The following is a 15,668-nucleotide window of genomic DNA, read 5'->3' as shown; positions in this document are numbered from 1 at the left end:
TAAAAATAGAAAGAAGATAGTCCTCATTAATTTACGGCCACACACGAGAAAAAATAGGCAATAAGCTTGCAAGTTTCGTGGTTTCTCCATGAAATTTTAGACTGTAGCATCTTTACCACACTGGAGAGGAATTTTAACATAGACAATTCCTTGACTGATACGAAACAGACCATTTATTTATTTTAAGATTGTTTCTTGTAGCTTGTCAGCAAGGTACTTTCAAGAAAATGACCATAGATATAGCAGACGGACTGCGGTTTTAAACAGTGTGGGAACCATTTCCCAAAACTAGCTAACATTCACACAGTTCAAACTAACTGGAGACAAACAAACATAATTTTATTTTGAGCTTCATTTTTTAATTAATTTTGGTTCTTGACATCATGATTTTAAAGCCTCATCAATAGATATATTATCATCCAACACATCTCCAGCTACATTAATTCCTGATGTAATAATTCTTTACCTACTGTTCTAGCACTTGTTTTAATAATGGATATACAATACAAAATAAACCTTCTAAAATTAACAGTACCATATCCGTCTTAGTATGGTGCACTTCTATATACATTATAGCCACCACCTGTTTGATAAAAATAATATCGAAAATAGGACCATTCATTTTTATTGCTATATACCCAAATATAACATGACTATCATATGGTATTGTTGCTAACTACTCTTTAAATATGATACAGGAATCCATGAATTAAATGAAGGACGGAATCCCTCCAACGAAATAGTACACGTTTACTCTTAACTTCTAAAATTTCGTCTTTTTCATAAAAGTTAGGCAAGGGCATTCCTTGTAATTCCTCTTCATAAAATGTACCATCAATTACATCACCATTAAATTTTTTTAACACATACACCACTTTTCCTTACATTGTATTTGTTTTATTTTAAGCATTTCCAATGTCCATTTTTGTAACTTTTTCAAAATGTCGCCTTGCCATGGAAATACACAGAGTATCACCTTTATATTTTGCTACTTTAAAATTAGTATGGTGTTTTATTAATTATTCCGCATTTGTTGAAATGTATCTCGGTTCATAGAGTGGATGGGAGAAGTTGATGCGCTCTATATGGTCGAAAATTATATGCATGAATTAGTTCGGGAGCAGATCTATGTAAGTAAGTTTTCTTTGCTGTGAAAATATCCACAACCCGATTATTACATTCACGCACCAAATCGCATATAATTACAAGATGGGGTCCTAAAAATACATTAACTATGGTATTCTTTCTTTAAATTTACAACATGAGGATAGAGTATCGTCCAAAGGCTGCCACTCACCATAATACTATACTAAATTTTTCCATTTTTCAGCATAATAATGTAGAAATATTTTTAGAAAATAGTCTTTCCACATGCCGTCGGCCCATGCGACAATGCACGTAGATGATTTTGAAACTCCGTGTTGTAATATATTATAAAATAAGAATATTATAAAGTGTTATTATTATTACGATTTACAAATGTCGATACTTCCAGTGCAATTTGATTAGACAGACTAGTAGTGCTAGAAGTGGTAAATTCAGGAGTCTGTTTTAAACATTCTTGAACATATTCTATTGCGCTTTCGTATTGAGGTATTGCACATTGAATACATGGCTGATAAAGATATAGTTTTCTCTATGTATAAACACTAAAATTTACATTACCATTATTGTCATCGTTTGATGAAAGAATAAAACATTGCTGATCTGATGATAATACATCAAAGTTAGCGCTAGGAGAAAATTTGGTGGGCAGCACTCTCGATGTAGTTGAATTAAAATTGCCGTCAATATATAGGAAATATGATAGAAAATTATAGCGCTCTTATTTATTTATTTATTTAATTATATGAAAGGTATACACCCATATCATACCTTCTTAACATACATAATTGAAGGTAACATGAATCTTACAATAAAGAAAAACTAAAACATGGAAAGAAAGAAAGAAACAAAGATAGAAGGAAAAAATAAAAATAAAAAGGAAAGAATGTACAATCGAACCATGAGAAAAATGGTATACCTATATCAGTACACGAGATCATTATTCAGTATTTGGTACAAAAGTTTAACAAATTAAATATTCCCATTTGAAAATAGATCTATCCTATTATTTATGTTAGACTTTCAGCATTCGTATCACAGGTAAGTGCAAGAGTTGAATTTTTCAACATGCTAAAGTTATGTAAATATATTTTGATTTCTGGGGCGATATCTTGTTACATAGAAAACAATATCTTGTAACAGTGTTGAATTATAAATTGTATTTGTCAATATATTTATTCGTCGAATTTGATTAAAATGTTTTATAATATAAATACCTGAAAAATTTCTTTTGAATCACTAATGATTTGACGTCTTTCTTAAAGTGGGGATCCAGATTATTGACATATACTCTATTTCGCTTCTAACGAGGCTTGCATATAACTTAATAAGTACTGATAGTTGTGAAAATAGTTTTGCACTTCTGATAACAAAGCCCAAGGCTCTATTTGCTGAGTTTATAATATTATCTAAATTGATTACCAAATGTTAATTTACAACCAAAAATTACATCAAGATCTCTAATCGATGTAACAGTCTCTATTTGAATATTATTAATATTGTATACATATTTAACAAATTTGTTTTTCTTCTATTAAAGTTTACAATTTAGACTAATTTATATTCAGTTACCGTTTATGTAAATCACACCAAAATATGATTTTATTCAAGTCTTGTTGTAAAATTATATTATCTTCTTCAACTATAATTGATTTATAAATCTTTAGATTGTAGGAGAATAACAAACAATTGGAATTTTCTACGCCTTCAGGCAAATCATTGATTAGAACTGAAACAACAAGGAATCAAGATTGGAACCTTGCGGAACACCAGATGACCTTACAATCTGACAACAAATTTCTTGTTGTAACCTACATATTGATTTCTATTTTGTTAATAAAATGGAAACAACATAAATATATTTTTGGATAATCTAAATGTTATAAGTTACTTGGTTAATTTTTTCATTATCTATTTTGTCAAAAGCCTTAGCAAAGTCCAAATATATTACATTCATTTATTCCTTTCTTCAAACAATTGTAAATCTTCTGTGAAAGTTCCAACATGTTAGTGCCAATCAATTACGAAAAAACATATTGATTTGGAGCAATGAAAATTTTCTCATGATTAAACAACTTAACGTATAGTATATACTAGGTATTAATATACTTTACACACTGAATTAATTATTGAAATTGGTCTATAATTTGTCATAACATTTGAATTTCCTGATTTCAATATAGGAGTTATTTTTTTCTTTCCATTTTGAGGAATGATTTTAGTTTTCAATGACTAATAAATTTAATTTGTCGAGATAGGACGTCTCCACATGCTTTAATAATGTAAGAGGGAATTCCATCTGAGCCACAAGATTGTTTGGGTTTGAGATGATCCATAGCACTTTTAATCTCGTCTGTGGTAACATACTTAAAATGCAAAACACCACGTTTGTGATATATAATTGGAAAACCTGCAAGAGGATAATTTATTTTATAACTAATGCTTGTTTCACTGCAAACCCAAGAAAAATATTTTGCAAAACTATTTGAAATACTGCTTTGGGAAAAGTTCTCGTTATTTAAAGTGTACATTTGAGTTCTTATGTTGTGTTGCCGTTTGATATTTAGGAATGGACAAAATCGTTTTATATTATCATTGACATTTATTTGGAGTTCTATGTATTCATTATGAGATCCAGCTAAGTTCCTAAACCTTTTATCATGATATCTAGATAATTTACTCTTTTTAGCATTTTTTTCTTAATTTAAATAGTTTAAGTTATTTCTTTGGTAAACCATGAAGGATATCCGGACTTCCTAACTTGCGTACATGTTGGTATACAATTACCAAACATTTATATAATGAATTATGTAGAAAGTTCGAAGCTAAGGCAACACTTTCCAAATCATATAGGTTTTTTCGGGAATAATAATGCAGTATACAATGTAATTTGTAAAAATTAGCTTTGCTATAATTATAATATATTCTTTGTGTTGCCTTACAGGCATGTTTGATTGACGGTACTGAAATCGATAAACTAGGAAGATTAACATATTCAGGTGCTAAGGGAGACTCATCTTGTACGAGTTATGCTATAACATTCGCTAGAACCAAATCTAAGGTTCTTAAGTTTAATTTTTGTATATTATTATATGAACTCAGGTTAAAATACGAAATAAATTGTTGGATTCTGACATGTTCTCGATTCTTTTAGATCATGATTTGAATTATTAATTTTGTTAATATTAAAGAAGTGACATTAAGAGACAAGTGTATACGTGCGTAGTAATTATGTAAAGTAATAACTACAGAAAATTTCCCCACCATCTGAAGTGGGAACGAGGACTATTTCAATTTCATTAAAATATTAATAGTGATTTAAAATTTGCCTATCCATTTTTTGCTCTCTCGCTATTATAAAAACTATAACTCACCACAATACCCTATTTTATTCTACACGTTTTCTTTTATATCCATAGGGAAGAGTATCATAATTGGCGATACGTTTTCTTTTATTTGACGTAACCTGGAATATTTTTCTCGTCTCACACTTAGTTATTACCCGGTGGTCTTTGGTGCGGGCAATTTGGCTCCCCGTCGGAATATTAATTGCCGGAAGGTTATTCACGACCATATCCCGCATTTCACAAAAGTTGATATGTTTTAATGTCTCATTATCCAACCTTATACCTTTAACCTTACAGCTATATTTACTTTCATTATTAGCCGGGTTCAAAACATCATAACCATAACATTTAGGGCCTCCGGCGCAAAACTCTCTAATATATGCGTCGAGCCCGTATGCCTCCAGTTCATTCTTCCATTCGCCAAGATGAACACCGATATCTAAATCTGGAGCGCCATCCCGTTGAATGTAAATAATGCTGTCCGTATCATAGTATAATACGCGATCGCCGAGCAATTCCAAGTATTTGTATAGTTCTAGCCTTGCGTGGGCCGTAGTATACGCAGCTATTATTACGTTAGTGTTTTTTGACGATACTCCAACAATGTCGTCGACTTTCCAGTTCAACAAACGAATCACATCACCTATTGGAATGCATGACTTGACTTCAACGTTAGGGTCGGTTAATTTATCGAAAAATTCTTCAGGGCTCTTAATAATACTGGTGCGTTCTAGGTTTTCGCGCTGGGCGAATTTACCCCATAACGAGTTTAGGGCTAGTTTAGCTATACTCTTTTTTGCATTATTCTTTGCTATTTTACTGGGATCCAATCGGATCCCTTCCTTTGCATAGTACTCATTTATGAATGCTTCTTTCTGCTCGTCTGTCTCACACCCTGTTGGCCAGCCATTGCACTCCGTTTTTACTTTCATGAAGAGGTTTATGTAATCGGTGAAGAGCCCACCTTCTTTTTTATTTGGGTCATACATCATGACCTCATACTTCCATACCTCGTGTTTCTCAAGAACCCTATATCCTTTCTCCACCGCTTTCCTCACTTCATCGACTACCCAAACACCGGTCAGAGATCGCTCCTCATCAGTGTGTGTACATTCCTCATCACAATTGTGAGTCTCCGCACACGTTCTGCACAGAGGAAATAATAATTTCCCGCCGGTGCGGAAGGGGAGAACTGGATGGTATTCTTTTTCAGGCGGTAATACTGTGCATTTTATTATTCCCTCAAATGCATTAATTTCGGGACATTCATTATTGCCAACGTAAATTTTTGGGTGGCCAACGGGATATTTCTTCACTTTACAGCAGAAGGGGTAAAGCGATATAATATCCGTATACTTTATTCTCTCCCCGGGTTTTATTTTATAGTAGAGCTTGGTAGCATCTACCCGGCCGCCGTACAGGGCATCCCGCGGCCTAATGGGGCATTTTTTTGTCGCCGGGTGGGATCGCACAAACTCATACACGTCGGGGTTTTCGCGAATGTAGTACCGCCACTGACATTCCCACATTTCGTGCACCATGTAGCCTAGCTCTTTCAATCGCGCTATTTTAGCGCAAGTACTCTCATAACGCGTGTTGAAAGTGCTGAAGGGATCGTTGTTAACCGGGTTATCACGCGCTGTGGGGTAACAACGGGGACACCCATGATAAAGACAGCCCTCATATTCCCAGATATGCTCTACTCCTTGGTGTTGAGCATATCCGTCTACTTTGAACCCACCGCGGACCACAACTTCTCTGCCAATGCCGGCATGTTGGATCTTAATATCTAAATTGCGTTCCTCGTGGACCAACCACTGTACAGCTCCTACAGACTGGGTATCCTGCCACCGATACCCATTGTGGGGGATTATACCAATTGTATTCGACTTCAGAAACTTTTTGCGAAACACCAAGTTGCACGCACTTGCAATACTTATTGCCTCGAGGAACGGATTCACACCAGTTAGTGCGTGAAATTCGGTCATGAATTTAACACACGCTCTCCGAAGCAAATTCACATCATCGACGCAATATTTTATTAACTGTTCCTTAAATGTGAATCCATTATCGCCCAGCCTCTCTTTCTCCTCCATATACCATCGCTCAAACTCTTCCTGTTGTTCTTTCTTCATGTGCCCCACATCATAATAAGCTATTCCGGGCAACGACCCACAATACTGTTGATTACCAGCGGTGTTAAACAGATGTGGGAAATGGCCCTTAGCCATAGGTATGTCAAAAGCCCCGCTTAGTTCACTCAACGGCATGGGAAGAAAGTTTAGACTGTCGATAAACTTTAAATAGAGATACTCCATGGTTATAATTTTGCACCCTTGCATAATTACTCGGGGTGTCCACTCTTTCTTAACCATCATACTCCGCAAGATAAAATTGGCGTCGTAGACCTTGGCATTATGAGCAATACAGATGATTCTTTTAATGCCGACTCTTCTTTCAGATAAATAATTCAGAAATTCTTCAATACACTCATCACCATAAAATATCTGCTGTTTTGTAGCACAATCGGCACACTGGACACCCTCGTTGTTACAACTATAACATATTTGCTGACACCAACAGATTCGGTTCGTGTTCCTTTACTCCGGCTACTGATACATCTTTTTCCTGCCTACACTCAATATCATAAAATATTATTATCCATTTGCGGGGAATATTCATCCGACTCGGCTGTATGTAACAGTAATGTCCTAAGGGCAAAATATTCCAACATACCGTGCAGAATACTTCCCCGCAAACGTGAGAGTTTCGTCCCTTTTTCACAACATAAACTTTTAAACACATCTTGCAAATGCGCAGAGTGTCGCATAAAGCACTATGCTTATGATGGTCAAAGCACTCTTCTCCATAAAAACCTCTGTTACACTCTTTGCAATAAATTAGCTTGTCGGTGGCGGTGCATGGGGGGTTATTTCGACATTTGCTACACAGAGACTTGCACTTTCCTGCATGCCTATCTTTTGTGTTGAATTTCTTGTGGCACTCTTCACAGTAGTAAACGCAAGAGAATGCCGCAGGTAGGCTGGTAATTACATCATAGTGGTTATTGCTGTATAGCAAATTAATTCGTTTTTTTCCAGGGCCATGACCTTCAAAAATTATGTTATCCCCTGCTAAACCATCGTAAACAGTTAATTTATATTCGGGTAGCTTCTCCTGAAATTTTCGCATTTCAGGAATGCCCCACCCACCAGGAGTTCTATCTATTTCTGCTTTCTGACATAATTCATGAACTTTACTGGCCATAAATAGGGGATATTGATCCCGATACTTCTGTTTCTCCTCCTTATTATTACTATTTTCAATTAGACCTACTGCTACAATCAAGGCATGAGCTAGACATTTACTATCGCGGTTTTTAATAGTCACAATACCTTTATTGCGTGATAAATATTCGGAAGTGGTGGCAAAATTTTGCTTTACACGTCCTTCACCGGTCGGTAGTTCAACGTGGTGGAAATATACCACATACCGATCTTGATAAAGAAATGTGGTGTTTGATTGAATCACTTTCTCGAGGGCGCTCCAGACATTATCGGCATTCATGTTTTTAGCTGCTCTAAACGATAGAAAGAACGGTTTATCGGGATGGCTTTGGTTAATGAAAGTGAGTCCTACTTGATGGTGGGGAACTACTTCCGCCATTAGATGCATTACTAGATCACGCATACATCGCTCCACCCATTCTATAGGGTTTTTGCCATCGGATGGAGATTTTATTTCTATAGTTATTAATCTACCATTGTCTTTAAATCGTTTATAATACTGTCTTGCTTCAGTAATTATATTAAATGTCTCCATTGAGCGCCTGCCTGTGTGTGCCTTTTTTCAACCCTAACAATATAGAAAACAACCTTTTTCGCTAATAGATTATACATAAAAATGGTTGGGAGTTTTTTTCGATAAGCCTCAACGTTCTTTTCCGCTAACAACAGCACCAAGAACAACCAGCCTGGAAATAAAATAAAAATTATTTCAGTATATAACTATAAATAGATGGTGTAACTTGCGTCATAATACAGTTCACCTCAATGCAAAAATTGTATTATCTGTCTCCTGCTAAAACATACTACATGTATGTGACACTGTACCCCAGGGGCCCACCATACGGACTGAAGTTGATCGACAAAAATGTTCCGAATGAGGAAAATAATTTATAGAATCTTATAGAAAAACAAAAAATGCAAAAATTATATTTAAAACATTAAATAAAACAAAAATGTGACTTCAGTGACACAAAAAATAAGTGTGACCACTGAGACATTAACATGAGCTGCAGCGCTGAATTGGTAGGATTATAAAATACAAAAGTGTATGTGTTTAATATATCGTCAACCTCAGGGCACAGAATACAAAAAATGAAAATTGCTTTCTTTATCTTCCCAAACAAAAATAAAAAACATTATTTCAATTTCAGCTCTAAGTTGAGAGCAATTTCTTTTCTGTTTTGCAGTTCATATATTTGTCACATACTATTTATGTTCCCTGTGTAAACATTCAGAGCTAGAATGAAAAAGGAATATATTTTTAAAAAAATGATATATATAGCCAATAAATACAATATACAAACTCAACTTCGACGTGGTCCCATGTAAAGCAAAAAGACCTCAAATACGATTCAATTTCTACTTTTTAGTGCTCAGCTTTTAACCATAGCGTTCATTTTCTCATCAAATAAGAAATAACTTCATCTTTGACGAGCCATTATTTGATACGATACATCTTAAATAGCGAGAAAGTAATAAACGTTTAATTTAAGTTATAATTTTTAACTTGGAAAATGTTTGGTATTTACATTATCATCACTAAAAACAACGACTAATAGGGTAATCATATGATACAATACATCTTAAATGAGGAAATCAAATTATTCATTTTTCTTAAATAACGTCACCTTAGACGAGCCGTTATTTGATATGAAACGCCTTACATAATTAAAAAACTGATGATTGTTAAATTTAAGAAATAATACTTAATTTTTTAAATTTTTTTAATAATAAGGTGTAACACGCCACTACAATATTGCATAACGAGCTTTATAATGGTATAGGATACCTAATGGATTCTATTACACATAATAATGCAACAATTATTTCTTAGCAACAAAGCTTACCTTGCCTAGTGTCAACTGCTTATATTTATTTTCTAATCCTAATTTGTGCTGAAGAATGGTGTAAGAAATGTTATACATGGTTTTGCTAATAACCGTAAAATGCATTACAAAAACACTTATAAAAGTAACCGAGGAAGTTTATCGCTTTTTGTGAAGGTCTGTGTTGAATTGGCCCTCACACGTAAGTTGAATGCAAATGGACATAAGCCGAAGGTTAGCTGTTTGTGTGGGTATATTCAACATAATACCTGGTTGTGGCAGTTCAGTTACACCGTAAAGTTGCATAAGGACATAGGGAACATGGGATCCTCAAAGAGCGCCTTAAGGATGTGTATGCTGTACGAGTTCATACTGGAGTCAAACGATGCTGCAGCGGAGTGGAATATATGCCAGGATTTGGTGAGGTTGTATTGACTGCGCAGACAGTGCAGCGGTAATTTAACAAGTTTAAGGACGGTGACGAAATACTCGAAGATGCACTACGAACCGGAAGACCAACACATGTCCAAAATGAAGATCTTCAGGCAGCAATTGAGGGGAACAGTGCCCAGACATGTTACGAACTGGGACTACAATTACGTGTGAGTGGAAAAACCATTCGGCAGCAACTGCATCAAATAGCAAAGCACTATAAGTTGGGTCGATGGGTCCCACATGATTTGACTCCCAGCCAGAATGCAACGAGAACAGATACGTTTGTTTCTTTGCTGTCTCGTCTGAGGAAGAAGCCATTTCTGGATAAGGTGTTCACATGTGATGAGAAGTGGGTCATGTGCGAAGCTCGACGGCGCTGTCATAATTGGTAGCATCCCTGAAATCGATTCCAAAACAGCCGAAACCAGCACTGCAGCAGAAAAAAGTCCTCCTGTGTGTTTGGTGGACTGCTCGCGGTAACGTGTATCGGGAACTGCTACCAGCTGGTCAGAGCATCAATGCAACTCTGTACTGTCAGCGGTTGAGCCGTGTTCAAGAAAAACTCAAAAGTCTGGAGCCAGCACATCTGAATCGCAAATGGGTTCTCGTGTTAGAGGACAGCACGAAGTCCCACATGTTTAGGATGACCCGGCAGACCATTCTACGCTTTGAGGACTATTGCATCCACCATACTCCCCAGACGTTGCAACGTCCGATTATCACCTATTCCATTCCTTGAACAATAACCTCAGAGGACGCCGGTTCAAATCCCTAGTGAAGATGCAAAATGCACTTCATATCTTCTTCGGTTCACAGCCCCCCAATCTCAATCGAGATGAAATCCATGACCTTCCAGAACATTAGGAGAATTTCGTCGATGCTGACGGGGACTATTTTTGATCTTCGAGGTAGGTCTTAGGTGACATATCAAAGTTCGAAGGTTGTGGGTGAAAACACGACAGAACTTTATTGGCTATCTTTATAGTTCTTGCATAATTGTGCTTTATATATTTATAATATGTTGTACCATTATAACGCTCTTTATCGGAAGATTGTTGTACTAGGTATAGTGAACGAACAATACTTATTTCCTTATTCTAAACCGGATTAGAGAATGGTGCAAAACATTTTAAGATTATATTACAAAAATTCAATAGTTGTAGCATAATAGATAAGAGTACGCTAATGCGTAATAATACTCGTTATGTTTACGTTGCAATAGTGTAAAGGGCTTATACGGATTATGTAATTCTAATTGGAACTGAAGAATGGTACAAGAACTTTTATAAATACTTTTTCCTAATAACTGTAAAATTCATCAAGAAATAATTAGTGGTTACATATTTGTGCCTTATATAAATGATAACAGTGACACAGAATATACAAATTCAACTCCGACTTGGCCCCGTGGGAAGCACAAAGGCCCCAAATACAATACAATTTCTACTGTTATAAATTCCCCGCGTAACCTCCCCTAATAATTTTAGAGTGCAGTGAACAAATAAACATAATGTTTGTAGTTATCCCCGATTCAAATTTGTATACTTTTTGATTTAATGTTCACATAAATAATAACAATAACGTAAGTACGGCAAACATTAAATCTACAGTTCCTACATAAATTGCACAATAAATTATGTTTATATTGTAGATAAAATGCTTTTTGTCGAGTTTAAGAAAGCTTTACCACGGTGTCACAGGCTGTTGAAGTGTATTGACTCACCAGCTATTAACAGCTCTGATTTTGGTTGACCTTGGATTCTCAGTAACTTTGCTTATTTAAGAAATTGTTTTGCTTATTGCCCATATTACCCCAATTTACCGAATTGGCTTTGGTCCCAATTAGTCCGAATAGAGAAGGTTGTATAGTACATTGCATTTTTGTTTTTGTTATTTTTAGCATTTGAAGAATAAAGTGGCTGTACTAGCGTAACGCAAGCTGCAGGAAGGAACAGTGTCTTTTGTTTTTATTGAATGCAAACAACATATAGAACTGACTAGAAATGAACTGTTACATACACATATACACACATAGAACTGTTAAATAGAAAGAAATGCTAGTACATATCGTAAGACGAAAAGCAGATCGATTTTTGTAAAAGAAAGTAGTATCTCATGGATACGTGAGTTAGGAAACTGAAACTCAACATATAATTCCTTATTATAAGTAACTGAATCCTAGTATTTACGAAAATTCCTGGATTACAAGTATAAAGGGAGCAAATGATAAAATATTGAAATTTCCGTTTCTTATTCAAGGAAAGACCAATGTTAGAGTTTGCTTGAGTTGCAGATGTAAAATTCGATATATAAGTTCTTAATTGATGAATTACTACTATTTCAAAATATATAACTTCAGAAATATAATAATTATGAATAAATACTTACTGATATTTAATTGGTATCGACTAAGTTTTGTTGTCGACATCTCCTTCTTGCTTTATAGAGTCATAACCTCCATTCTCTTCCACGTTTAAGTCAGTCGCCTTATATTCTAATAGGCAGGAGCCTGATGGGAAGACAGGACCTTACTATGAACGGACAATCTGCAGCCTGTCAAAGCATACGTAAGTTCATATTTCAATAATATTTATATGTAAAATGACAGAGACGAACAGAGCCGATTAATCTGTCTCAATACACATTGAACCTTGATAGTTAAAAGCAACTCATACAACTTTAAACATTTCATTTTTCTATTGATAAATCCATTAATTTAAAATGTATACCTACCATTCACATCTAACTATACCTCATTCATTTGTGATCTGTGGCTGTACATTTTTTTACCACATCTAGGGTTTCCCTTTTGCGTCAGTCAACTGCAATGAGTTTGCTAGAAAAACATCCATGATACAATATTTTCTTTCCATTTTTACAGTGTCTTGCTTGTTTTATTATTGAAAATGTAGATAGGACTTGAGTTAGCGTTATTTTCTGCAGTGACGTTATGTGAGACTTGGACATATAGTTTAATGTGAGATCCGAAATACATAAGTCTCCACTGGGAATCAAACCCTGGTATCTATTGCCAAAGAGGCGTGCATGAAACATATAACCGAGGTGGAGCTCTTTTACAACAAACAAAGCAATAGAGAAATGAATGAGAAAGATATAATTCGTGTATTGAAAAAAATTGAGAAAACTTCGATGAAATCTAAGAGTCAGAATTGTCCAATACGAGATCAAATGCATGAGGTTGATCCAGAAACATACCTGCTTGATATACGGGGCTTCTATTGTTAACTTAGTACACTCTCTACAATGGTTTTAAAGTAAGTTTTATAAACATTATTCATAGATAAAGGAGAAGCTTTGAACAAGATAATGAATATGATGAGAAATAGCGATACTTGCGCGTTATTCCCTGTGGTGCATGGCCAATCTTACCCACGCAAATTCAAACATGAGTCTCTAGGTATATATTAAAACAAATGAAAGCTAACATTTATTTAATATTTTGTATTATCTTACACAATAACAGCATAGATTATCATAGCCAAGAACAAAATCATTCCTTTCAGGTTATCATCATCACCATCATAGTCTACTGCCAATTCACTGCTGGACGAAGGTCTCCTTGTCTCTTATCTCCAGCCATCTATCATGGACTTTAATTTCGACGTTACCCCACTGTGCTATAAGCTTTAGATATACCGCCTTCTATGCTACAGCTACAGCTACCGCTTAGTGTTCATTAGCTTTTTAGGAATGCAGTTTTCCATCTCGATAGTCAGAAAGCAGAAAAATAGATAATCTAATTTTGTATTTTTCAAATTTGTAAACATTTTAAAATTTCCTTTTGTAGAAGAAAAAGACTAAAAAGACCATAAGTGACCTGAAAGTTACCTTAAAATATTTAAAAAATGACCTGAAACTTCAAAACAACAAAAAGTGACCAAACGTTGACCCTAAAAAATATACTTTTAGAACCTTGAGTTGACAGATAACGTTTTTATTTGAACTCGCCATGTCCTATGCGTAAGAGTAAAAAGTTGACTTGTCAACAAGATCCGGGCCCTGCTTATCACACACCCAGTTCGTTTGCAGTTTATACAAATCGTTTTAAATTTTTAGGTTACGATTAGTGAAAATCTTAGCATATTTTCCTTTTTACTTCGACTACATCGTAATGTAATAATACATCCCGTATCTCCGGTCTCGTATTTTACAACACAGACATTATCTACTGAGAAAAGTAAACATAAATATATGTTGGTAAGCTACTACGAGCTCACTTTATATGTATTTTCTGAATTTTATTTATATGGTACCAAAAGAGAAATATTGATTGGCTACCTGCAGCTCCGTGCCTATAAATCTGTGTGATGGGTTTGCCTCTCCAGTGTCTCCAAAAGTGAAGAAGGTTCGTCGGCAATAGTATTTTTGAAAATACGCTAAGTAGACACAAAGCCACTTTCCATAATAATTAATAGGTATTATTGTGGTCCAAAATTTCGAAAAGTTGAAATGTTACCGTGGCACCCCGTAAATTTGTTCTCGCTTACAATTAAATAATACATGTAAAATTTCAAATCAATAGCTCAGTATTTAGTGGTTGAGCAATCGACCTAAAATTTAACAACATTAGTGCTTTATTGTCGCTGTACTGACAATTCGGTACACTCTGCTTTTGTGCATTTGTTCTCCTATATTCAGTTTATGCCATTAGTTATTACAAATCAACTACTCCATTATAGGAAATGTTTTTCCAACAATTATCAACAAAGGTTGTTTTATCATTTTATATGGTATTTCATTCCCTTTGATGCATTCATTGCATTATGTATTTATCATGCATTTTGTATTAATTTGTTTCAGAAATATAATCCAGAAGCACCGCAGTCGGTAAGTCATTTGGTGGTATTAAGGTGATAATACCGAATTTTAGCGGCTTATTGTTCCCGTTTCTTTACCAAAACTAAAGAGAGAAGAGTGGTGATGCAGTGTTGACTTGCACTTTGGTGTGGTGGTGAGTTTGTGATGAAGTTGATAAATACTGTAATACGGCCATGGCAAAAACCACAAGAAATAAGATTACTTTCTTTACTAGGAACAGATAAGGAAACTCTGACCGGAAGTAAACTACCTAGAAATGAGGATATTTTCCGTGTATTTTCCATCATCGTCCAACCTTTAAAAACAATTCATGATAGTGCTTGAGATGTTATACGAGAAAATGTAAATTTTTTGGAAAGGGCTCGTATTGCAATAAGTGAGGAAAATCCTGCAATTGTGAAACTCGAAAAATTAGAGGACCAATGAGAAAATTTAAAGAAAAGCAAGAATCAAAAATCTACCACACACAAAGAGAATGAAGGTAGGTTTGTGGATAGTTTGGATACATTATTTGATATAACACATGCGGAAGCTCTTAGGTTAATAAGAAATAAGGAAAACAAGGACCTACTCATTTTTCAGATAGAAGAGGGACGACGTGGTTGTATGGCGGTGGACAGAACTCTTGGTCATAAGGAAGCCAAGACTAGAAACAAAAAGCAACGAAAACATGAATTGATTGAAACAAGTACTGGCGCTAACACTGCCTCTCTCGGAGTTACGTTGATTACTTCGAGCGATAGTGACAGTGGCAGTAATTTGGAATAAAGTAAAAACCACTATGATGACGAATACAAACTCATGCAGAAAAATGCCCTGCAGAAGTCCTC

General features: G+C 35.1%; 1 protein-coding gene across 1 annotated transcript in view; it reads right to left on the bottom strand.

Moving 5' to 3' along the window:
- Positions 1-1,828: 1,828 nt before the first annotated feature.
- LOC145669276 (uncharacterized) overlaps positions 1,829-15,668 on the bottom strand; it is a 29,219-nt gene continuing 15,379 nt past the window's right edge. The window contains exons 2-3 of the mRNA XM_081737594.1: positions 12,388-12,552; positions 1,829-8,424 (exon numbers count right to left, since the gene is read on the bottom strand). Coding sequence (XP_081593720.1) covers positions 4,493-6,829 — 2,337 coding nt within the window. The 5' untranslated portion in view covers positions 6,830-8,424; positions 12,388-12,552 and the 3' untranslated portion in view covers positions 1,829-4,492. The remainder of the gene's footprint in view (positions 8,425-12,387; positions 12,553-15,668) is intronic.

The sequence above is a fragment of the Thermobia domestica genome, chromosome 13 (genome assembly GCF_964235325.1).
Source record: "Thermobia domestica chromosome 13, izTheDome1.hap1.1, whole genome shotgun sequence".
Lineage (NCBI taxonomy): Eukaryota > Metazoa > Arthropoda > Insecta > Zygentoma > Lepismatidae > Thermobia > Thermobia domestica.
This window is presented reverse-complemented; position numbering and strand designations above follow the sequence as displayed.